A 27,089-nucleotide genomic window follows, 5' to 3' on the forward strand; every position below is an offset into this window, starting at 1 on the left:
GCTGTGTAACTGGTGAAGCAATGCATCTATTAATATAATTTCAAAAGTGCTTTAGAAATAGATACACTAATTAACAAAGAGCTAGATAAGTACTGGACACTAAAAGCATAGTCCCTGAAAATGAATATGATAGCCAAAATTCTGTATCCCAAAATCCTAAGAAAGTTATTAAACAATCTGAAAATAGTCGTATTTTTAGCAGATTCTTGTCAAGTGTCTGTCCAACAGACAAAAAGTATAGGGAAACCAGAAACATAATCCTCTGATCTAAATGCTGCAACAACTACTACATAACAATAGTTTGAAGCTTGTTTCATTTTGCTGATGATTTTATAATGAAAAGTATAGTTTAAATTGCATTCTACGTAATTATTTACTTGATACTTTGCTTGTTGTTTTTGCTTATCTGCATGTTTGATTATATTAATAATGATTTCCCTGGCAACTAAAGGTGAGTAACAAGATTAGCCATTCAAACTGCAACCCTTTAATGTATCTGCTTATAAATAGTAAATAATTCTATTCTTTCAGAAACACCATACTTTTTTTTAACTTGGAAAATGAATGAAAGGAAATGACATGTGAAAGAAAAGTAACAACGAAATTTGCCATAGATCATCAGATGAGAGAGAAATCTAATCCATTAGCCATCAGTAGTGGTAGTACTTCAGAAAAGTTCAGCTAAAATAAAAGAAACCAAACAACAGGTCCTCAGTACAATGACAGACGCCTCCTCTGCGAAAGCAGTCTTCCTAATTCCATCAATTAGAGGTTGATCTCTGTCCTAAAGAATGACTTTTCATTTAAAAAAAAACCAAACCAACAAACCCTGCTTGCTAGAATGCTGAATTTTCTCATTATCCACATAAATGTTACAAGTCCTTTCTATATCCCTCTAAGCAATTACCATCAATAGTACATTGTTCAAGAGCTCTAAAGACCACTCTGCACTGTGTTTTGAGATGACAAGAACAGGGACATTGCTTCAATGTCCAAGCCATTCAGTGAGTCCAAATATTTGAAATAATGAAAAATAGTACACTTAATCATATTAACTGTGAAAAATATTATTTCTGTGGTATATCAAGTGGTCCCAGTTTCTTACATATGCTAAGATAAATTTATTTATTCACACAGCATCCTCTGATGACCTACATACTATTGTACTGCTTTCTGTGGTGAACCCTCTGCATGGGATGACATACTCTGCACGGGATGACATACTCTGCACAGGCACAGCAGAACATATACCTGCTAGGTTCACCTATTAAGCATGGAGTACTTAGAAAGGGGAGCCCCCTCCCCATCCTCTGACCCCCCCACAGTACTGTTCATAAAAGCTTCTTAAACATTATTCAAAACAAGTATTTTAGTTTCCTACATTATTACTGATCTATATCCCTTCAGAATCCTAACTTCTTGGATAATTCCCGTATGAAAGGTGTTAAAGATCTTGCCAGAAATAGGACATGCTTCTTGATAATAATTGTTAAGAAAGAAACCCCAGGTTCTTAAAATGCAGTTTTGCCTCATGCACCTCACATCAATATAAACCCACGTATCTTACTAATAGTTTTAACTGAGATCATAAGAGACAACTTCTCGGGAAAGAAGTCAATGGATCACCACCCCAGCAGGCCAGCTGAATTGCACACAGACAGAAAGAGAGAGAATGTGAACCTTCTCCAGGCACAGTGCTATTACAGGCACACTCTGTGGGATGCACTGTTTAAGCTCTAAGGGTAGAAACAGCCAAAGGATTCACTATGCAAAGGATCATTTCCCTTGGCCACAGCACATAAAGCTACTGAGCATCTAAGCATGCTCCACCATCTTGGTCCCATCTCAGCAGAGCAGCTAGAGATAATTTAAAGCAGTGATTTTACTGTCAGCCCTCTTCACTCCATCCAAGAAAAAAACCAGTTTCCTCAGAAAAGTACTCGCTGCAGTTCTGTAGTGAATCTGCTTGTAATGTCACAAGCTAGAGAGCTGGTACTAACCACACACATTCCCTCATCCTGGGGCACCAAATATTTTTCTTCTGTCCCTTATGTCCTGTCTCTTATAACACTGTCTTACATCTCCATCAGCAACTTTGTCCAAAAGTCAGGAAGCATCAATCTTGATTACTAACTAAGCAGGCAAACAAGCCGAGGCACAAGACTATCACAGCCTTGTCCCTGGCAGGGTGATTTTCACCCTTCTGGTTCATTGCTCACATACCACTGCTAACATCCAGAATCCCAGCATTTTGGTGCCTGTTGCCAAGTAGTCGATCCCATGGCTAGGTGCTAAAGAGAGACGAGTAAAGTTACATTGTTCCAGGTTAGCAAGATGTAAATAAAGACTGGCAGAATTAAAAATAATTCTCTGATTATTTCATGATGTATATTTCTATTAGAACCATATCTTGCAAATAAAATTAGACACAACAAAGTAGAAAACCTGTTTTGTCATCTGTGGTGGAACTAGACAGTGATCTCAGCTGGAATGATTTCAGGTCTGTAGTATATAAATTTATCATCGCAGGGTTACATAATTTAATAAAATAAACTATGATCTACTATATGCTTCAGATTCTTACTGTATCTAAAGTAAAGAACAGAAGACTACAGAATCGCTGAGGTTGGAAGGGAGCTCTTGAGGTCATCTAGTCCAATCCCTGCTCAAGCAGGGTCAGCCAGAGCAGGCTGCCCAGGACCACGTCCAGTCGGGTTTTGAATGTCTCCACAGACTGAGACTCCACAGCCTTTGGGCAACCTGTTCCGGTGTTTGACCACCCTCACAGTAAAAAAGTGACTTCTTGTGTTCAGGTGGAAATTCATGTGTTTCAGTTTGTGCCCATCGCCTCTTGTACTGTCTCTGGGCACCACGGAGAAGAGTTTGGCTCCCTCTTCTTTGTGCCTTCCCATATGGTATTTATGCACATCAGTAAGGTCCTCCTGAGCCTTCTCTCCAGGCTGAACAGTCCCAGCGCTCTCAGCCTCTCCTCACATGAGAGATGCTCCATTCCCTTATTCATCTTAAGTGTCCCTTTGCTGGACTTGCTCCAGTGTGTCCATGTCTCTCTCACACTGGGGACCCAACTCTGGGTCCAGTACTGCAGCACTGCCCCAGCAGCACTGAGCAAAGGGGGAAGGATCACCTCCCTCGACCTGCTGGCAATGCTCTTCCCAAGCCCTTAATCACCACATCCCTGGATAATGCAGCACTCACGAGCACTGACAGGAGAAAGTGAATCTACTACAAAAAAATCTGACATCTTTCTGAATTTATCACATATAAAATTATATCTCTCTAAAAACAGGAAGAGCTGAACATATATTTTCTATGTAAGCTAAAAGACTTTACTCTGTTTTCACAGAAGCAAAAGAACTATCTGGTAGAGATCCAGATTTCAGACAGGTCTCTGAGAAAAGACTGTACTTGGTTAAATTCATACCAACATACCTAATAGTATGGGTTGTGACTATACCCACTTCGAGTATTTCTTTCAGTCACATTCAAAAGCATGATTTTCAATCCTAAACACATGCAACTGAGTATGCTGGTTTGTTCTATAATTGAAGTAGTCAGTATTTAACATGTAACAGCTTAAAACCCTGTCCAAAGCTTAAAGGCAGTTATGCTTAGTCAGGACATAATTTACAACCACCTCAATTCAACAAGACACTTGAGTAAGGCAAGGAGTTCAACTGCAATCACACCACCGGGGTGGTGACTCAGTAACTGCTCCTGCCCCACAGTACACACCAAAATAGGCATGGTACATGCACTTTTTCACTTTTCAAAAATCAGGTTAACAAATTCACATATTATCTTATAATAAATATAGATGTTATCTCACTGGAAAATACTTTCATGTCACATAAAGGATGTTTAGCGTTTTGAAAGCTTCTGCACCAGCATATGGTATTTCTCCCTCCCATATTTTTTTTTCTCTGAAAAAATGGTACTTGTGGGATAATATACTTTGTACCAATAGTACAGTATATATCCATAATCTGGCTTGATAAGCAAGAATTTCTCCAATATCCAAAAAGAGATCAGCCATGAAAAATATCTTAGTGCCGTTTCTATGAAGTTACACTGTTTACTGAAAAAAGAAAATCACATATAAGCTTTGGTTTCCCATAAAACCCGTGTAGCATCTTAGGTATACTACAGGAGAGAGCTTCACAAAGTTGAAAGAGAAGACAGCCATCCATTTCCCTATGTTAAAATAATCTAATTTCATCCCACTGAGAATCACTGCACATAAACTTCATTTTTCATACACCAAATAGTTTACTGTATCTGTTCTGAAACAACCATTTGTAATGTAATTGTAAATCACACAGTTCCAGTAAATGCCAGAGGCACACAGCCATTTACCCAGTGAGCCCAATTCCTGTAAACAAAAAGTGTGAACCAGTAAAGAGTCCCTCAGGACCGGACTGGCCTCAGCCCACTTACAGGACAGAAGTAGTAAGTCTTCCCCAGCCACCCTGATGTGCTGACACACTGGGCCTTATTTTCGGCTGCACCTCTGTGACGCCCAGAGGAACAGCTAGAAGCCAGGCTCCATGGCCATGTAGAGTTCAACAACATCTGCCTACCAGGTGAGGTTTGAAACTCACATTCAAGTGTCAGACACCTTTTATATACTCAATGAAAACTCAAAAGCTTCACATTTCCAAACACAGAAGGCTACCGTACCCTTCTTTTCATTTTAAAATTTTTACTTCAGAAGAACAAAAATTTAACTGAAGTTAGGTAATCATATCTATGGTGTTATATGACTATATTACATTCCTTCTTTTCAATAATGGATTTGTTAAGCTTTCGAAGTGTACACCAGACATATGCAATGTAGATGCTAGGTAATACAATACAGATAAACCAGCAGCAGCAGATTGGTCAAATGTGAATATATGTCCTCAAATACAACAGTGCCTGTCAGCTCTACTCAGCGCTGGTCAGGCCACACCTGGACCACCGTGTCCAGTTCTGGTCCCCACAACTCAAGAAAGACATGGACAGACTGGAGAGGGTCCAAAGGAGGGCCATGAAGATGATCAAAGGGCTGGAAAACCTGCCCTATGAGGAAAGACTGAAGGAGTTGGGTCTCTTCTCCCTGGAGAAGGCTCAGGGGGACCTCATCACAGTGCTCCAGTACTTAAAGGGCAGCTACAAAGAGGACAAAGGGTCTTCTCTTCACTAGGAGCCACATGGAGAAGACAAGAGGCAACGGGTACAGGTTGCACCAGGAGAGGTTTCATCTTGATACAAGAAAGAAATTTTTTACAGTGAGAACAATCATTCACTGGAACAACCTCCCCAGGGATGTGGTGGAGTCCCCATTGCTGGAGACTTTCAAGATGCAGTTGGACAGGGTGCTATATAATCTCAGCTCAGCTCAGCTCCCTTTCCCATGAAAGGCTGGACCTGATGATCTTTTGAGGTCCCTTCCAAACTGGGCTGTTCTGTGATTTTAACACAGAACATTACAGCAGATAAACCAGAATTTGAGCAATGTCACAAACATTTGATGTCAACTTGACCAAGATATATGAGCAATATCCTCAGAAACCAACTAATTTAAACAACAAAAACATTTCCTTTTTAAATTGCTACTGAGTAGCAGAAATACATGTAGTTAATTCTACCACAGGTAGAGGAAAACCACAGGTCCTGATAGCTTGAAATAGGCCTTATTAAATGGTCAATGCGAACATCTTGAGTGTTGGTGTCAACACCGTATTACCTACAAATGCTTGTGAAATGGAAGCAAAGAACTCCAAACCTGCGAAGACTGGGAAAATCTTACTAGTCACTCTGCATGCATTTAAGACAGCATTTGGATTAAAACTGGCAAATTTAAAGAAAACACCACTTCTTAAGAGGAGAACTCAACTATGAATTATATGATTTATTAAAATACAATAGTACTTCATAAAATTTTATTTTAGTCTTTTCATAATCAAAATAAATTCATAAAAGAATACAATTATAAGCACATCTATATGGAAGGAAAACTAATGCAAAATACTTAATTCACGAAGTTGATCAGAAACAGTTCAGCAGATCCAAGCACAATTCAAGAAGTCTTCTGCAGTTTTCATATGTGAAGTATCTTACACAAATGGTGCTCTTAATCTTTTGGTTTTCTCTAATGAAAATTATGGGAATCGGAAACAAGTTTTACATTAAATGTTGGTATTTCAAAGCCTCTCACTGAAGATACCATCCTGAATTAAAACAAGGTATCATTTGTCACTGGGTGGAAATGTGTTAATTTGGTATCAGACACAGTAAGTTTGTTGCCATTTTGCTTTAATGTAGGTTTAAACACCCTAAAGAATAAATCTCCTGTTAATATGGTAGAAGAAACAGTGATAAAACAAATTCTTCTGAAATCTGGTTATTACGCTACATGGTACCTTGTTTCTCTCATCTGCCTTCTATTTTCCTGAGTCTGCAAGTTGTTAAAATGTACTAGTGTGCTCTGTGCACTCCAGAGAAACAACATGGAGTTAAATACTTGCGTATTTACTCTCAATACTGCACTCGTACCAACAGAGGAGAAAGAAGACAGAAGAAAAAGGCCTGCAATGAGAAGGCATCAGGCTAAGACCGATGAGATTTGAAGCCTGACTTTCACATGCATCGGCACCTGCAGCTCCCATTGGCTTCAGCGGAGGCCTTGAATGTTCAACATCTTTAAAACAAAGATCCTGAAGCCGAGTTCCTAATTGTGCCCTGTGTTACCATCATCAGTAAAATAAATACAGTTATTTATGCCCAACTTTCCTAGCTACAGAACAGAATCAGTTCTGATTTAATCCAGAAGAAAGAGACTATTTATCAGAAAAAAGCTTATATAAACAGCTCTATAAATGCACCTATTGATTTGGAGGGGCAAGGCTGGAAATGATTTAAAGGCTGGCACCTCTCAATAACACACTGGAATTGCTCTCCTTGAGACATGACCGTCTCAGGGAAGCAAAAACCTAGCTCACCACTCCCAAAACCTACGGCTTTCATAAAGAAAAATCTAGTAGACAAAAAGAGGAGAACAGATCCTACAGGAAAAACACCGCCCCAACAAGTGAGCGGCTGCCTGACCAAAAGAACAGGGTACCGCAGGCAGCTGTAGCCCATGAGAATTGCCCGAGGTCAGGCCAGAGACAACTGCCACTTCTAAAACCATCTCTCACAAGTACACACCCTGACCCCTGTGAACTGATGCACTGAAAGAACCAATTTTCCGAATTCTCCCAGATGACTATCCATGAGCATGTAATAGAAAAAAAATAAAATTGCTTTTTCCTACCTTTTCAACCAGATGTTACGAGAATCACTGCATAAGCCCTGATGAGTCTTAGCAGTTCTTTTTGGAATCACATTATCTTAATTCACAGTAAAAATGCAGATGAGCTAAGCAAAAAATAAGAACGAGCAACACACTAGCTGCCTGTCCGAATAATTTTTGTAATTACTGTATTACTCTCTTGTAGCACGCAGTGTTTAAAGAACTGCTATTGCTATGTTAATGGAAATTTAACCTTTGCCAAATAAATTGCCAGCTAAAAACTCATGAAAACATTACACAAACGCCACACGTTACCAACAGGATGACAAACTGTTGGTTGTACAGTACGTGACTTTTAAGATTGTAAGCACAGGACAGAATGCAATTTCACAATGCACATATTAAAATGCAGGCAAGTGCAGTAGAAGGTTAATTTTGCTTACTTTGGTTCGCCTATCTTGATACCCGGGTGTTGTGTATAGGCATGGGAGTGTGTGCTGGGAGCAGATTTAAATGCCATGGGACAGATAGGACACTTGTAAAAGACTTCACAGTGAGAACCTTGAATATGAGACTTGAGTGCCGCCACATCAGAGTATACAACATTGCAATGCACGCAGCTGCAAAAAGAGTGGAAAAGAGTCAGTTCAGCGTAGCCCAAAGCAGTACTGAAAGAAATGGAATCAACACTGATTTTCAAGCAAGTGCAAGAGATAAACATATATATACAACCGGATAAAACTACGTTATTCTGTCAATTTAAACAACCCAGTAAGAATCAACATAAACAGACATTTGCATATCAGAAAGTAAGAAAAAAGAAATTTCCCAAATTTAATTTGAAAATCTAAGAGATATGAAGTCAGAACATGTTTTTATGGCATTACAACAAAACAGATAGAAGGGTCAACAGAGGAATATTCTATTGATTGTAAAAAGAATGCTTAAAACCTCTGCAAATTTGTAAAGAGATTTTACAAAATGCATTTTTATCACATGCAGTGGATTGTACAAGGTACGCCACAGCAATTTAGAAACTACCACCAAAATGGAAAACCAGTAAGGAAAACATTTCCACCATTTCCCTTGTTTAGATTTAATGAAGACATACTGTTAATGATTTTCTGTACATGTAATCAAATCAGCACTTGGATTTAAAAACAAAAAAGAGTAATTTAAACTCAAGACAACTAAACCAAATCTCTACAATCAGATCAATCTATCAGATTGGAATTCTGAAAATATTTTTCAAAAACATACTTCTGCTGTGTCGAAAATTTGTGACCTTCCCGCATCTATTCTAAAATAAAATGATTAAAAAATTGAATATTAGTACATAAGAATTTCCATACACAATGGTCCGTTTTAGTGCCATACATCTCCAGTACTAAATGCTACCAAGTAAGTCCAAGAACATATTGCAATAAGAAATTACAAAATAACCTGTCAAATGAACACATTTCTTATTGACTAGTATTTTACAGTGAGTTTTATAATTTAAACATAGAAAGCCTCTACCCTTCCAAATTTTTGGGTTGCATCTCTTGCCTCCCCATCCCATCCTATCTGGACTTTATTCTCTAGTGATGCAACATAATAAATGATCCTCAGCATCCACCATTGTATATTAAAACAGTTCTTAAGGACCAAGCCTTCCTTTCTTGGACTGCTATAACAGCTTTCTTGTTTTCAACTTGGAAGGATGCAATTAAACTTAAGGTTGAAATTTTCAGCTGATTTAGTTCAGACAACTAGCCTAAATCGCTGAAATCAAACTGAACTCCCTCACAGAGGTCCTTTGGAAAGGCAAGACTGGTTATGCTGTTCCTCAAGTGAATGCACCATGGTGATAAGGAGATGCTGAGGAGTCTAAGAAGGAAGACAGTAACTTTCCCAGATATTGCTTTTCTTTGCCTAGGTATTTTTGGTTTAGTCTCACCATATACAGAAATTCTGACTTAGTGTGACATGAGATGTTTATGATACATCTTGAAAAGTTTAGTAACTTTAGTTTAGATTCATAGTGAAGGATTTATGAATCTTCTGGTGTTACTGGTACACGCCGGAGTCCCTGAAGATGATTCCATGTACAAACCCAAGAGACACAGACTAGAGGGAAGGAAAGTAGAGTGGAGGTAGCAGATGTAAGAAATGTAGGACAAGACAGACTACTGCTTGGGAGAAAAGAATAAAAGAGAAGAACCCAAAGAAACGTGAAGAGCTGAGAGTTGTGTCAGGCCATGGATTCAGTCTGAAAACAGATTGCCACAGCAGCTGGTTTGATGCAGTAAAAATGCTTTCTTCCTTTAGTGGAAGATTTCACAGCCATCCTAGCAAATGAACTTGTGGGACCTTAAGGGGGAAGAAGCTGCCTACTGGTAAGATTTTAAATCACACATCTCCAGTCTGACAGGGTGAAGTGGAAATGTTTTAGGAGTGCTGAGCAAAGCTCGGCTGTACGGGTTGCTCTTCTGATTTCTTGCTGTGCTGCCTGCCATTCAGTGTGAGTAAAATTCTAAGACAAAACAATTTTTCAAGCCTTTCAAAACTTAACATTGCCATGAAATGCCTCTGATCCCCATTTTCTCAGTGAGTTGCCGTTACACGGAAACATAAGAATTAAAGGGAAACTGAAGAGCAACAAAGAAGAACCAAAAGACCAGGCTGTTTGAATGAGAAAGGTAATTTTCAAGCAATGTAAAGCTGAGGAATCTTGACCTCCCACAGAAAAGAGAGCAACCGGATAGGTGCAGTATGCCCATCAGCATCCCAATAATAAATTCTGGCAGTAAATACTGAAAATGACTGTTCTACCAGAGAGAACAATCTAAAATCCAGTGTTTTGAAAAAACTCAGAAGGTTTTTTTAAGAACCTGAAATTAAGAAAATACATCTGAATTCTCTAGACCTTATAAACCGTGAAGTCCTGAATCTGACATTTTATGGCTGGATGAGATTAGCTAATATGCTGATTTATAACATACAAAAGCGGATGCCTAAAACAAAGCAGAATCCTAATGTGGTATTTATTCCAAAATTTGTAGTACTAATAGCATTGTTGCCATGACAACATTAAACCCATGAAGCTGTATTCTACAAACAATGCTTATGAAAATGGAAAATTACTTTTAAAAGCATAAATTATACATAAATTGACAACAAAAGTAATCATTATACTGACCGAAAACCAACTCTTCGGGTATAATGCAGGCAGTTCTTAGTGACATGAGTCTGGAAGTGGACAGATCTGCAGATTGCTCCACATTCAGGACACGTGTATGGAGATTTATGCTGATGAATTCTCTGGTGTGATGCAAAACTGCACTGGTTAGGAAGCAGCATCTGGCAGATATTGCATGTCTTCTAAACGATAAACCAAAATAGATGAAACAAAAGGTTTGGTTCAGCTATACATAACGTCTTGTGTCAAACATTGTAATATATCAAACAAAAAATTAAATGTTATGACTGTGATGTGAACCAAAAGAAGTAGTCAAGTACTAAATGCAGGCCCTACTGACAAATCTTGTAGGACAGAGCTGGCAGATACTGGCAACCAGACATATTGGCATTCCGGGCCATTCTGACACAACAAAGCTCTTTCATATACCACTGACCATGGGAGATGCATGTTGGTTTATATAAATTTTACGTAGGTGCCTCACAAGATTACCTTAATAGTGCAAGGGGCCTAAGTACAACTTGAGAATCAAACCTTATGGTTTTAACTCAGTGCACCACATAAAGTAAAAAAAACCCCCAAAACAGCAAATATGCTATCTTCGTTTTCTTTGATCCTTGCTCCTGATGAATTCTTATGGTAATATCCATAATACCAATAAAATAGAATATTATCAGGCAGAAAGTGCACAGATAATTTCAAAATATATTTCTCAGGCTAGAATACAACATCGGCATTCTATCAACATACGGTGCATCTGAATGAAAACTAGAGATATATAAAATATTTACAAAGCTTTTCTTTGCAGGGCAATCTTTCTACATGCAGGAGTAACTTACTAAACTAATTCTAGTATTTTGTTACACAAAAATAATTAAAAAAAATCTTCAACTACATGTTGACCATATGCCAAATCAGAAACACTGAAATTCTTTGGGTGCTTTGTGCCATTTTTGGGATGAAATGCAAATGATGCAACCCAGCTGTAAACAGGCTTCACTTTTGCTCACAGTTGCTTTCCATCACTGGAGGGCACAAAGAGCCAAACCTGTGAAAGCATTCCAGAAAATGTTTCATTTATAATAATACATCTCTCAAATCTCTAGGCAGATAGCTGACATCCTGTATGGAGCTATGCTTCTGTTTAACTTTGATCATGGAAGCTGCTTCACTGACTTCAACAGAAACTCTCATGGTCTCAAAGTCAAGCACAAATACAAGTCTTTGCAGAACAGGACTTTAACTCAACTTCATTTCATAAGACTTTGCTTTGTAAGGCTTTTCAAATTATTATTTCTTATGACTTGGGACTTATGAATCTCACCAGTGACTTATGAAGATTCAAAAACAAAACCAAGACTCCTTCATGACATGGGTATTTTTTTAACATGAGATTTGCATATTTTTAGAAATGTTATCCATAAGAGTCTTGCAGATGTATCGATGTGTACATTTTTCAAGAACACAGAACAAAACAAGATCTCCAGAGCTGCATTATAAATTATTTACTAAGCCATGTATGAAGAAATCCTGAAATAAATAATTAAGAAATAATAGTTTCTTACTAAAAGACAGGTGCTTCACAAAAAGTCACCCCCTTCTTCCAATTTAGGCAACTCTCCTTCAAATCTCTTCTAAAAACCAGTAATATCCAGATCATATAATAGCAGAATCAAAGCTACCATTGTAGAAGAAATAGTACAGTGTTACAAATAGCTTTCATAGGAGTCTGACTTACTAGTATTGGCAACTATACCAGTAAAAAAAATAACCTGTGCCCGTTTAATCAACAGGAGACACACACTAACTCCAAAGACGGAAGGAAAAAGTCTTTATAGTCACTGCAAAAAAGGATTTTTTTTTTCAAATAGAACACTGTTTAATATCAAGGTCTAAAGTAACTTCTTAACTGCCTTAGCATTTTTACAATATTACTGATATTCTAAGAACAAGTATATTTTTGTATTACAATCTGTACACTCCATTTTTATTCTTTTTACAAAATAGCTTAATCTAAATGCTTTTTTTGAGGGTGCATGCAAATACTTTGACTCGATTCTTTTTTTAAAAACAGTAATTTTAAGTAGAAATGTTAACATGAAACATCTTGTGGTCACACACACAGAAGCAAGAAGTGTATTTTCATATGGTTCACTTTTAATGTTTACTTTGTGAACATTGTGGCCTGCTATGTTTCAACACAGTCTCCATCCAAACATAGTTCTCAAATGTCCCGAGGACAGCAAGATGGTGAAATGCAAAACATTAAAATAGAGGAAGTTAAGCAAAGAAAATCTACCGTTACTCAAATTCAGGTTCAATATTAGCACTACTGCCAGCCAAGATTAGTAGATAGCATAGATACATTTACTACCCTTGCGGAAGGCTTTACCTGAGGTTAACTATATGCGGGGATTTGGAACTATCAGCCTGATTAGAGCCTTTGTGACACAGTAAGTCTGAAATTGTGTTCAGACGCATATAAATACTCACTTTGAAATGCCAAATATTTGTCCCCAGTTGACCAAACAGCTATGGCCAGAACCACCGACTCATGCCCTCCCACACTGAACAGAACTGGTTTGGGATGTTAACTTTGTCTTCAGCTCAGGCTTAAAGGCCAAATCCTGACTAACCACAACTCTACTTAGAATGTGCTTGCCACATTTACTTGGCTTCAGTACCATTCCTAAAATCTATCTTTTACCATTTATGTATTAATAAGCAGCAACATAATACTGGATAATCTGGAGTATTATTGGATTACGTAAGAAAACAGCAAAACAGAACTTCTTATTTCAGTAATAGAAACATATGGGGTTTTCACAGTCCTTCCAAAGCCTTTTGTCTGCAGCACTACAAAAGGAAACCGGGATGCTATGCCACGGAAGAGCCATACAACATTCCAAACCCAACTAAGGGAGTATCTCTGATTTTGCAACAAGCAGCCTGCAAGATTCATCTGTAATGCTAGTAACTCAGACTGACACAAAATGCCAATAATGCTATTCATTAAGGCCACTGGTTTGCTATTTTGATGAGTACAGTAAAATGTTTAATTGTAACTGATTACAGTAGAACAAGAAGAATCTACTGTGAAATTCTGAAATTCAGCATGTTTGCTTACCATTTTATTTTGGGCTTAACGTGGTATTAACTTCCAGTTCTCTCATTCCAACCCATACCAAAATAAAACACAGTTTGTGAAAATCATCACCTGCCTGCATTTAAAGTCAAAGTTTCAGAAAAAAAAGGGTTAGAAGAAAAAATGGTGGAGGTGGAAAATAAAAGATATACAAGAACTATGAGTATGAAGGGAAATGAGCTATGTAGTTTCCACGGAAGCTATACACTTATATCTGTAAATAAGACGACCATTAACATTAATTAGCCCAGGTTTGCTACTTTTTTTTTCCCCAGTAAATACATGAGGGTTTCACTCAGCCAGGAAACCTGTCAGTGAGTGGTCCCATTCCCTTTAACAGGAATATTAATGGAAGTAAAATATTACAGAAAGGTAACAACTTTACAGGGAACATCTTTTAATTGCTAGGGATGTTTTACTATTGTTTATTTTAAAAGAAATATTCTACCTTCGTAACAGGAGTTTAAGAAGAACAAGAAGTAACAGCTACTTACTGCTTAGACTCATAGAAAACATAAAACAGTATACAATTTCCATTTCAAGAGCAATTAGGTGGGCACTAGAAAGAATGGTAAGCTGCAAATAATAACTATTTTCCTATTAGTTGTTTGCAAAGTCCCAATGTTTATTTTTATTCTTTCTTCCTTCCTTCCAAAGTTAAAATACCAATTTCATCTAACTTTCCTGTCTCCTTCCCCCCAAAATAATGGTAGTTTTGCAACAAAAAAGCCAGTGCCAAGCACTAAGAAGGAAAACAGAAGTCAGAGTATTTCTTGTCCAAGCTTTTCAAGGGGTAACATATAATGAAAAAGTGTTAAAATGTTTATTAATAAATGCGTATACAGAGTCTTTCTTCAGCAAACACTACCCTTGCAGCAATGCTTGGAAGAAAAAATGGACAAAAATATAACAAAAAGAAAGCAGGACGTATTGCTCTCACTAAAGCAACTGTTCAGTTAAAACAGTTTTCATGCTGGGCATTTCAGTATAGCTACAACACTACAGTGTGTAATAAAATGCAACATAAAAAAACCAGCACAGAATTGAAAACTGCTGCTTGATATATGAAAAGGACTAAGAAAAATATTTAATTAATTTTTAAGAGGATATTTCAACAAAGAACATTTAAAACTACGTTTATTAAGAGTGTTCTTTTAAAATGGAACAACATGAAAATAGCTTCTTTTCCTCCAGTGCTTTGCAGCAACAAGGCTGTTTTTTTTTTTTTTTAAACCTGGAAATCCATGGCCCGGTAAGTGGGTATTAAGGCCTTTTTCATACATCAGCTCTTAAAAGGGAGCAAGTTTCCAACAAAAGACACAAACAACATTGATAGGCAGTAGGCAATGCTGACTGTTTTCTGTAGCTTCATGAGCTTTCCTCCCTGAACAGCAGTATCTGTGTACCCATACTTATCTTTCCACCTAACTGCAGTAATATTTTGACATTCTATGATCTCAGTTGCTTTCCCGTAGTAAATCACCAGGGTAAACAGTATCTAACAGGACATGCATAGAGAGCAAACTTGGCAGCAACAGGGCAAAAGCACCAGACAGAGGTAGCAGGAAAGGGCAAAAGGTGTTTCTACCAATCTGTTTAGTTTACCTGTCCATACAAAAAAAGGCCCCCACAGAAAGCAAGTACATCACTTTTTTATCTTTGTTCTTCTCTATTTGTTTCATTTTATCCTTACCTCATCCTCCCAACCTATTCTCAGTATATTTGCCTGTCTCTCATCCACTTGCTTTATCTTGGTGCCTTCTTAATTGCTTGATTTTATAGTATCAAGAACAACAGGGTTTTCACAAGGACTACTGGATCTTATCATACCAAATGATAACTAATGGACCTATTATGGAAAAAAAGATAAATCTAACACCAATAAGCACCAGAAAAGGAGTTAGCTAAAAAACAATTACTGAGTATTAAATAACTCAAGAGCTGGTGCAGAATATACTCATGGTCAACCGTTAGATACTTTTCAAAACTGAAGCAAGATCTAAGGACGGAATACATTCTGCTAACTTCTTTCTGACAAAAAGCTTAAATAAACTCGCTTTAGGTAGGCACATCTGTAGCATCTTACAAACAGAAATTCACTCACATGGCATTTCACTGTGAATCCAGGCAATTTCAGCCTAAGTCCGCTAGCCAGTTAGTAAAGTAGGAGCTGAGGCAGAGCCACATAATCCATATAGTCAAGATAATTTCCACATTCAAATCTCTTTACATTACTATTTGTAGTGGTGGGCACAGTGTAACTGCTTCACGGCCACAGAATAGGTCTTAAGTTTAGTAAATAGATTCTGACAGGAACCTGTCTGCACTTCTATGACTAGTGGATTTTTTCCTAACTGCAGAACTTGAAAACCTTTATCCTGCACATTGCTGTGCAATTCCCAGGAATATTCTGGGGCATTCCTGTCTTGATCAGTCTGAGCATGTTTGCAGGTTTTCAGCTTCCCACATAGCAAGAAGCTGCAACGCCAAGCTAAACTGAATGCTTTGAAACACACCAGAATCCCTTTTAATTGGCACGCCCCAACAGAAATCCAACTATATCATTTAATTAACGATCTTAACTCTTATAGGATTATAAAATACATCGCACACTGATTAATATTAACTTTTATTGAATGATGTGTTTCTTTCAGGTTAGGCCACATACATTAGTAAAGAATTTTAAAATGGTTTGTAAGTTTAACTCATTAGCAATTGTAAGAGGAAAGGAAAACCAACACAAATAAACAAATGGTCACACAGCAAGAAATGCATGCTAGTGAACATCACTTTTCACTTCTGTTTAAGAAAGACCTGAAGAAAACAGCATGCGTATCCTGTCAACAGAATCAGTGTGCCATTAATTCATTGCCTAGAGTCCCTGTAGGTAAGAGGAATGCCTAGCTCACTTACGGTGCTATATGAAAATAATAAAAACTGAAGACAAATCAAGAATGAATCACTTAAACGTATCATTCAGATTGAATAGGTGGGCTGTTAATGAGGGTGCCAATTAAGTGGATTCCACAGGATACTCAAATTCCAAAGCACAGAATCATTAAAAATTCTTAGTAAAGACCATTATTAATTTCGGTATTATAATGTTCAGCTGTAAGAACGCTAATGCTAAATTTTAGTAAAAATATACAGTGTAAATTTCAGACTTCAGGGCCTAAAAAAATTCTAAGTAAACTCTTATTTAAAAAATGTTGACATTCACTATGTAAGGGCTTGCAAGATTTTTTGTGGTTTTCATTTATACTTTTAATCATGGAGGTTCAGATAATTAACAGCTAAATGAAAGTAAAAACATATCCAAAGTCTCCTAGGCTTATAGATGAAACATTGGAATTTAAACATATGATACTCTACTTGTCCACTTGTGTCTGCAGCCTGCTGGAAATGAGTTGCAAGAGATGTCTCATCTTGGAAAACTTCATTACACTCCAAACACTTTAGACTATGTCTACAGAGTTTCGATGGATCTTCATCTAGTGGCATAGCTGGAATGACAGGTGTACTTGCTGGGGCTGATATTACTGTCCCAGTTATGCCAGACTGTATCTTTGTTACAGTATGCGTGCCAACTCCCACAGGGCTTTGAAGCATAGATGTAGCAGTATTGCTTGAAGGAGATGCTATCATTTGATCTGCTGGGACTGGTTTTAAAATCAGGTGTGAACACTGCATTACAACTCCTTTTTCCTTGTGTCCACGAGCATGGGAAAGAAGACTGCATTTATTGTAGAAAACTAAATTCTTTGTACAATGATTACATGTCACTTCAATTCGCACACTCCTCCTGTCATAATGCTGGGTCAGGCTCTTCTCAAGAGCAAATGAGTCGCCACACTCCAAACACTTGTAACCTCGTGTTGGTAATGATATTCCGGCATTGGCAGGGGGACTAAGGTTTGGGATGTAAACTGGTACAGGATTGACACTACTCAGCACCTTATTGAATGCTTCCACTACAGAACTTTGTAGAGATGACACCACCTGGACTCGAGATACTTTTTTAGAAGGCTGTGAGGCTGCTGCAGAAATTATTGCCTGCTTTATTTGTTGCTGAGGTTTCGTTAGCACTTGGCGGAGTTCAGAGGTGGTTTGAGCACCTTGAGGCAGAAGATTAAGGTTGGCAAGATGAACTGTCTTTGGCACAAGTTTAGCACTGGCAAGGCTTGATGCTGGCACCACAACAGTCTGCTGTTGTATAGCATTGGCAGCCTTTATAATGGCGCTACTGGCACTCTGCACTGAAGCAGCAGATATTACAGTGGCTTTCACTGTAGTATTGTTAGCAAGCTTCAAATTAATAACTTGTGAACCTGCTGTTTTAACTGCTGAAACAGGGAGAAAGGCAGTAGCCACGGGTTTGATTGTGACCTGTTTTGGTGCAAGTTCCGCAGATGCAACTGCATTGGTGACAACTGTGGACTGGAGAGGAGCTCTAGGAGGAGAGGAAAGAACAGCAGCAGAAGTTGGTGAGGACAGGAGAGATGTCATGGAAGTTACCATAGAAGCAGTCTGCTCTGGCTTTTTACCAGAGTCCAAATCAACTTCTGGCAACACTCTAGTAACAGTTCTCTTGATCTCCCCAGAAGAAGTCTTGATGGTTTTTATGCGAACTTTAGGAATTGCTGGTGTTGACCCTGCAGGAGAAGATGGAGACCCTTTGCTACTGTTTTCGCTTGATACACTTCTGGGACTATCGGGTGGTTTGATAGATGGCTTTTTAGCACCATCAATGAGACTCTGAGATTCAGGTGATTTTTCAATAGCCCGGGGACTTTCACTCATGTCTTTTGGTAATGGAGAAGATTCTCCTGAATTAGACTGTAAATCTTTACTGGTGTCTGTAGCTGCCTTTTTAGCACTCAGTGCTGCAATTGCAGCAATGCATGAAGAAAGCTTTGCTGATGACTTTGCTTTGGACTGTGAAATGCTGGCAAGATTTGTTTCACTTTTTTCAGTACTCAGTTTTCCATCAAGTACCCTGTTTTCAAGAAGCTGCTCAGAATTGTCTTTTAGCAATTTGTCCTCTGTTTTTCGAGCTTTAAAAGGCTCATAGACACTTAAATTCATGGAGTTTGTCTCTGTCTCTCGTTTAGCAACTTTATTTTTATCTATACTACTTGAAACTGGGATTCCAGATTTAATCAAGTTCTCCCCTCCAAGTGCCTTTAGTTTGTCATATTCCTGCTGAGATACAGATCCTGCCAAGACATTTGCTCTGAAATTTGCACGCATCTCCTCTTTATCTGGAGGGTCATCTACCTCAATTTTTTCATCATCATCAAATTCTTCAGCACTTGATATTGGGCTAAACTGGTTGAAAGCTGAATCCTTCAGTGTAGTCTCAGAAGCTGACCCATCATCTTTAAGTGACTTCCCTTCATCTTTACTGTAACTATCAAGAGCTGATGACGTTAGAAAGCCGTTATGCAAGCCATTGCCTGTGGAATGGTGGCCATCCTTGTCCACTCCTTCGGAAGAATCAATAGTACGCACATTTTTCACAATGACACTCACACCAACATCAGATGATGACGGGGTATGAGAATCTTCATCTGTGTGAGCATTTTGTTTTATGTGGCTTTCATGGTCATCATGTCCAGATTCAATAGCTGCTTTTGGATCAACCATGTCTGGTATGTCAAAGGCTGCAAGAAGGTCATCGAAATCTGGGGTCTTCATATCCCCCATGGTCATGTATTTGATTGTAAGCAAATCTGTAAAATAAGCAGAAAGTCACCATTTCAGTATTTTAAGCTCTAATAGCACAGTCTTACACAAAATAAGCATATGTTCAAGAAGGTGTTATTTCACTTCTGAAGTAATATTTTCAGAAATTATACATCACAGAACAGTGTTACAGCGCAAGTGTACAGTCAAATTACTGCACCAAGAGCTATAGTAATCCATCAACTTCACAGACTGTAACCTACTCATTTCATTCTAGGCACAAATTTCTCTTCAGTGACTTTCTTCCTGTCCCCTCTCCTACACTCCCCTCCTATTCTCTCCCACATACACTATGATTACAGCAAGATACCTAGACTTTCATGAAAATAACGTGAGGCACTTACAACTCCTCCTAAGTCTAGATTTTCCTTGACATTTGCATTACCAACCTGATGAACCTTCTTGAAGATGGTAACAAATGTGTTTCTACTAACACTTTAAGACTGTTGCACTGTTTTCTATAAATTAAATTGCTTTATAAGAATTATGGAATAAGTGTCTCCCAATGTTCACAATGAGTTTTTTCGGCAACTCTAATGAAGGATCTGCTGTATCTACACCACTCCTGACAGGTGTCTCACTTTAAAGACCTCCCATAACAGAGATTCTACAACCTCCAAAGTAATTTATTCCAGTCATTCACAATTTTCACTGTTGTATGTTTCCTACTGCATAATCTGAATCTTTCTTGATGCAATCTGAATGAACTACATGTGGTTCTATTCACCCATCCTCTTTGCAACAGCACTTTACCCTAAGACCATTATCTCTCTTCAATCTTCTCCTTTTTAGGCTAACCAACTCCCCTCACAGGTAACATTTTCCAGATCCTGATTTTTTTGTTCACCACTGGCCTCTATTGTTGGTTTTTTTCCTTCCAATTCCCAAACCAAACAGGTAACTCAAAACTAAAACTTTACAAATGCTGTGTAAAAAGAAAAACTAACTTTGAGTATACTTTTAGATTTAAATCCTACTATGACATTTGCCTTTTTCCACAGACGTTTCAATAATATGCAGACGTGTGCAGGGGAATCACTTGTAGAGATCAAAAGAAATCAGTTACAGAAAGCACAGATACTTTTTCATTCTCTTTCATAACCATGCACAGGTATGATTTGTATTGTTGTGACAGAGCTGTTTTTAACATACTTTCATTGTTCAGTAATTATCAGGCCAAAGCCAGTATTCAATGTGAAAAGATACTTAACCAAATAAGTGTTATTGTTAGAAAGTGCCCATTTAGGAAGCATCCTGTCTGTCCTCCTGCCTTTATAACAGCACTAAAGGACTGGAAAACATTCTTATTATATAGCTCAATGTTCTGTCTCCAGTATCAATTAACATAGGCCACCAGAGAACCACAGTATGACTAACTGCAACAGTGCTCTCCAAACTCCTCATATTACCTCAGGTAAGCAAGAAGCTACATGCCCCATGGCAGAAGGTCTGTTGTAAGCCACTTGCCAATGGAGGTGCATCCTACAACTTCAATAGCTCACTTCCTCCTCCTCTTAGGTCATTATCTTGAGCTATGGAGAGAAACTACTTGCTGACTGTTGAATTCAGCTGTAACAATGCTAAGAAAAACTAATCAAAATACATATATGTTTAAATACATATTTTTATGTATATCATTATCAACACAGGCAGCACTCTAACTGTTCCTGAGAAAGATGCAGTTTATTAAAATGGCGTAATCCCTTTGCTTGATAAAAATCTAAGACTTACGTATTCATCAACACTGGCTACCTGGAAGTCATTATGGACTCTAAGAAAGGCAACTGAGGAAAATTTCTCAAGGATACTGGAATACACAGACATTTCATATAATACCTTCAAACTATATGTAATAGTTTTGAAAATTGTTTACACGGTCCACTTAATGGTTTTGTTGCTTTGCCTAACTTATTAACTCCTTTTCATTACACCAAGTCCTTCTGCAGAACTCAGCATGTGATTCTCTAGAAAATATGAGTATACCATTGCAACTGATGAATTTACTCTCTTAATTAACTCATAATTCCTTTACTTAATGGACAATATATAGTAGCCTATCATGGTAAATGCTCATTATCAAGACTTCACTACTGTCGTAAAGCATAGGGTTATGATCCATACTTATCAGACGTAAGATTGTTTCATAATGCTGGCAATCCTGGTTTTACTATTTGTTTAATTATAAAATTTTAAAATCCACTTATTCAAAAGCAAGTTTCTAGCCCTCGTGCATTTAAAACTAGTAATTGGGATAAAATGAACATAAAGATTTAAGAAGAGACTAGACAAGTAACCAGCACAGCTCAACTCTCTCGCAGTATATTCAGAAGCTAACCCATCATGTTCAGCACATGTAGCAGTAGACACCTTCCTATACCAAAGCAAGATGATTATCAAACTTATGCACAGTTCTGCAGGCCTGGATTTTAGTCTACCCTCTGCCTGAAGGATTTCAAGATCCCGTGAAAGGGCCACAATTACAAAGGCAGTTATCTAATAAATACAAAAATACATACACACATAATATCAAAATTACAAAGAAAGTTCTTATAAGAATTAAATGGAAAAGATTCCAGAGACCAAACCATATCAAATCCATGTAAAACCACACAAACCAACCCTTAATTGACACAGTTTTTCATGATTCGAGATACTAATTATTTGCACTCTGTACATCTGTCCACAGGTGTCTTTTTACAGTTATTATATACACTCAAAAAGAACTAGAAAGTCTTCCTAGTCTAAAACTTCCTCTAATTACATATACTGGAGTTTAATTAACATTTACCAATAGCAATGAATTAAGTAAGGGCCCACTTACACAGTATTTTATGCAAGTACGTTTAAGAGCAAAACTGCGTAGCAGAGGAGATACATTTGTCCTTTACTGAGAAACTTGGTTAGGCTAATTCCAAAACAGGAAAATACCTCAGAAGAATTCAGAGGTTTGCAGAGCTAAGATCATAAATTTATCCATAGAGAGCACACTGCATATAGTTGCAACTGTCTGTCAAGTGTATGCAGAAGGAACAACTCCCATGGTCTACCAGAGCATGAGTATGGAATGCTTTCTTCTATGTGGGGGACCCAGAATTACTACTGCCCTTATGAAGAATCTCTCTCATTCTTCAAACTTTTAAAGCAATCTAAGTTAAACAAAAAGGGACAAAAGACATGGCCAGTCTTGATAAACAAGTAAGCAAAGTTGTAACCTGGACATTTTATTCATCTCTTCCTCACTATTCTAGTATACCATTTTAAGATTCAGTATATAAACTACGTTTCTACCACAACTGCCAGGACTCTGAAGCCGCATTCCTCCCTTTTTTCCCCTCTGAAAATCTTTCAGTAACTCCTTCCCTTAAGGATAAAACTCCGCCTTTTATCCAAGATCAAAATCAACTGACACCTTGGCTGCCAGACAAGCTGTTAGTCTATTCCTTCTCTGGGCCAACATGATGCCTCTAAATACTTCAGAACAGGAAATGAGGCAAGTTCCTGGTTCCCTAGGAAATCGTGATTTTCCAGGAACTGGAATTTCTTTGAGAACTGCTTTTAAAGTGCTGAGAGCAAAGCTCAGTGTCTCCAAAGAGACACACAAAAGTGTAAAAACCTAGCATCAGAGGGCTGACATTAAGACGATCTTCAGAACTGAACTGAGAAACAGTCCACAAGGACTGTAATCAAGGATACATTCCTCAGACTAAACAAACAAAACCGTATTTAAAGAAACAACCTGCAAGACTCCCACCTCCTCAAAAATCTGTCTGAAATAGAGGTTTTTTTCATTTTTAGTTTCTAAATAATAGAAACAAAATTCACCTCAACAGAGGAATGTTAACTTGAAGCATATAGTACGAAGAACAATGGATAGATGATACAATAAATTAAACACCCCTAATTTTGTGGGTACTCACATAAAGAGTTAGTTTTTAGATTTACTGACTCTGTCCAAAGTGCTATTTAATTTTCAGATGACAGTCTCCCTTTGTAACATTCCTTTTCCTTCCCGTGGACTAGTTCCATTTCCTGCCCCTCGACCTGGTTGTCTGCTGATGTTTACCAGGAGAATGCCAGGAAAAGCCTATCACTTTTGTTGTAAGATTTGCAACCTTTAAGGTGCTTGAATTACTTGAAAAAAGTTATTAAAGAAAATCAGTTTCTTTAAAAATTCAAGCATTACTTTGCTTACTGATTATTCAATGATAAAAGTAAGTAAAAAGGAAGAAAATTCTGGATATGGCCAATAGGAATTACACAGCTAGAGAGCCACGGAGCAGTGAGGTGCAATGCTTCTGGGTTCTGTTTTTTTGATGGTGGGTGATAGGACTTCTGGGAAGATATCAATTAGTCTTAAAGACTTAAGATCGCAGACTCTGAATATACTTACTTCATGATTTCCATTAATCTCTTTGGTGCCAACATCCACCCCTATGTGTGCATCAATATCTTAATGAAACATAAGGTGCGAATTAAGTTCTGGAGGATAAACCAAGACTGTTTTGTTCATGCTTTGTTCCAAGCATGTGTGCATGACTTTCTACATTTTTCTTTCTTTGGAAATGTAACTCCTGAAATAAGTGCTTCCTATGAACAGCATGAAGAAAATGGCACAGGTTTTAGCCAAAGGAAGATACCCCTTGACTGTTCCACTATCTTACTTTTCCCAGTTAGCCTTTTTACTCCAGTTCATCTGATAACACATTCCAGTGAAGCACTCACTTGGCTAATTATGTCAAAACAAGAACCAGTCCATGAGAACTCTCTACTGACAGTGGAAGAAGCAAGCAGGACAAGAATTTGATGCTACACCCATGAGAAATAGTTAAATTCTTGTAAACCTTTTGGGGCCTTCATATCCTGGCTGTTAAGATGGAAAGCCTAAGGATGTATTCAAAGATTTTAAAAGGCTGATCTCCAGAAAAAGGGGAAAATATCTACAAGATGTAGTGCATCCAGGAGCTTCTGCCCTATTATCAGGGATTCCAGGGACCATTTTGAAATACTGCTTTCTTACAGCAACTATTTGTGTAGATGTGAGGAAGGCTCAAATATGCAATGACATATTTGAGTAAATAGGTGCTTCTGAGGGATTAATAAAGGCAGTTTTGTTTTACTACATGGAATTTTTGTCACTCCTCCTCAAGCCCTGTATCTATACCTGTTCCAGGTGGAGGGACTCTAGCCATATGAGGAAAACCAGACAAACCTACCCTTTCATGTACTCTGCCAAGGTGGGGGGGGAGCAGACAAACACACAGAAGAAAACATTTTTTTCTCACTTTCTAAATATGATTTATCTTTTAGCTTGGGCTTTAGGACAGCTGCAGACGGGGCACATATTCTCCACAAGACCAAGCTGCCTATAAATTGCTGCTGAAATTAAAAAGTACTTTTTGGTGCAAAGCTAAGCAATTGCAAAACTCAAACCAGACTCGTTTGGGGGAAGTTCAACAGCCTAATGAAGACAAGAATCATCAGGCAGCTCCCAGACAGGTCATATCTCCAAACTGCTCAAAACTCTGATTTTTGTCTGTCAGGTACAAGAACAACTTCAAGCTTTCCAGGCCTAGCAATGACAAATAATCCTCCTCCCTTTCCAATACTTTTCCAATTAATATTCTCTATGCATGAAGGCTTCTAACTATCGTTTCTGGATCACAAGCATGGTCTCACATGCTCAATTTTTATTCTTTTATTTCACCATTAACCTTTGAAGAACTGACCAACTCTTCCTCCTTGACACTCACCTTCCTGCTAATCCAAATCTTCATTGGTCAACCACAAGTCTGGTGACTCTATGCAATTGCTTTAACTGTCTGTACTAGCCCTGTCTTTTCTACCGTATTAAATTTAAATTCCTACCCTTGGCCTTCAAATCCCACATAATTGTCTATACTTACAATATGTAACTCCATGCTTTTGTTCAAACAACTATTCAACTTAAGCTTCCCTCAGCAGCAAGTCTGTTTATTATTTAAGGAAACAGGAAAAAACCCAACTTTAATTTTCATCTACCTATGGAATTCATGTTCTTGTGACTACATTCTTTTACGTGCCCTAAACTCTTCCTACAGTTTTTACCTCCATTTGTACTATGTACAGTTGTGGACTGTTCACTCTTTAGGGCAGAGACCTTTTCTTTTGTATGTTCTTCAGAGAAAATCAGTGTTCTTTTCAGTACTGTGAAAACAAGAGACACCACTTTTCAGTGTCTAGCACATGGTAATGTCTTGATTCTGGAAGCATACTTCTGGTATAACCATATATAATAACTATTCTGTTATAGTTAGACTGGTATAAATTCTCAGTTAGACACACCATTCCAGAACAAAATTCTGATAATCTGGTATAATTACTCCACTTCTAAACATGAGTAATGATGCCTAAATAACATCATGCTCATTCTGGAACAAAATGCCTACACAGGGAGTAATACGAGCCTAACCACCATAAAAGCTTTTTTTTTTTTTTCTTTTTAATTTCTGTGTTATGCCAAGAAATTTCATCTGGTAGAGAAGACTTAAGTGATTCAATCAGAATTACAGAATTACAGTAATATATATCCTAACATTAGGCAAACATGCCAGCCTAATACACAGATTGTGAGCAGTTCATTAGTTATTAAACATATATTAGCAATTATGACTGACTAACACTTCCGATTATTTACTTTGAAAGCTAAGTATCTGAAAGAAAGACAAAAGCAATATGCTAATTCAACCACCAAACCTTCTTCAGGAAATGAGAACCACATCTCAAATCACAACTTGGTGTGGTTTTAAATACTCAGCAGGCAAGTAGGATATGCAAGAGGCCACTTTAACCACAATCAGCAATGCCTATCATATTCACATAAAATACAGGTTGCTTTTCGCTTATCAAAGGTCCCATGACTTGTTACTGTTGCAAAACTCAGACAGATTCCTGCTTCCAGAAATATATCTTCCATAACAGGCAGCACTTTGATTTCTTAGGATAAAGGTCTCATTTACCATCCATAGTATCAGTAAGGTCATGCCAGTCCTTATATAAACATCTTTATGAAGTATGGGGTGTTTTACAGTTAAAATTTATACCAAGCAATCTCATATTTCAACATTATACACCGTTATCTATCTGCATTCAAAAAAAAAAAAAAAGGATAATCCAATTTGTCTCCATGCGCGAGCCTCAATGAGTAAGAGAAATCTGTATTTGCACTTCTGGTTTTCTAAGAGAACATTCTACCAATTTTCTTCCTCCTTCCGCCCCCTCAAAAAAGCTTTGGAGGGTAAGTATTAGCCCAGTATTTCAAGTATTAAAATTTTAAGGTTTTTTTTACTCAATGCAGTAACCTTGCTGTTGATGGTTTCAGAAGAATTTCAACATTTATTCTTTACTAACCCAAAAAAGTTTTCAACAGGCATTTCACAGAATCTCAGGATAGCTGAGGTTGAAAGGGACCTCTGGAACTCCAACTTCTCTGCTCAAAGCAGGGACAGCTATAGCAGGACCCTCAGGACGTTGCCCAGTCAGGTTTTGAGTATTTCCAAAGATGGAGACCCCAAAACCTCTCAAGGCAACAGGTTCCAGCGTTTCATCACCCTCACAGTAAAAAGTATTTAAAACATTAATTAGCATTCAGACCTACTCACATTCACTTGCCTTACCACCCACTTATAACGATATCTAAATGCATTTTCAGAGTGCACCATCAAATGGAAGCAAGCTATGGAAGCTTA

At 37.8% G+C, this 27,089-nt stretch overlaps 1 protein-coding gene across 7 annotated transcripts in view; it reads right to left on the reverse strand.

Moving 5' to 3' along the window:
- LOC143172475 (zinc finger protein 532) overlaps positions 1-27,089 on the reverse strand; it is a 51,345-nt gene that overhangs the window by 17,257 nt on the left and 6,999 nt on the right. For 6 of the 7 annotated variants that reach the window (XM_076361986.1, XM_076361985.1, XM_076361982.1 and 3 more), the window contains 3 exons: positions 16,993-19,352; positions 10,476-10,657; positions 7,738-7,914 (listed from right to left, as the gene is read on the reverse strand). In XM_076361986.1, coding sequence (XP_076218101.1) covers positions 7,738-7,914; positions 10,476-10,657; positions 16,993-19,332 — 2,699 coding nt within the window. In that variant the 5' untranslated portion in view covers positions 19,333-19,352. Of the gene's footprint in view, positions 1-7,737; positions 7,915-10,475; positions 10,658-16,992; positions 19,353-25,449; positions 25,549-27,089 lie in introns of all 7 variants that reach the window. The other variant, XM_076361987.1, reaches the window with a different exon arrangement.

This window comes from Aptenodytes patagonicus, chromosome Z, assembly GCF_965638725.1.
Source record: "Aptenodytes patagonicus chromosome Z, bAptPat1.pri.cur, whole genome shotgun sequence".
Classification (NCBI taxonomy): Eukaryota; Metazoa; Chordata; class Aves; order Sphenisciformes; family Spheniscidae; genus Aptenodytes; species Aptenodytes patagonicus.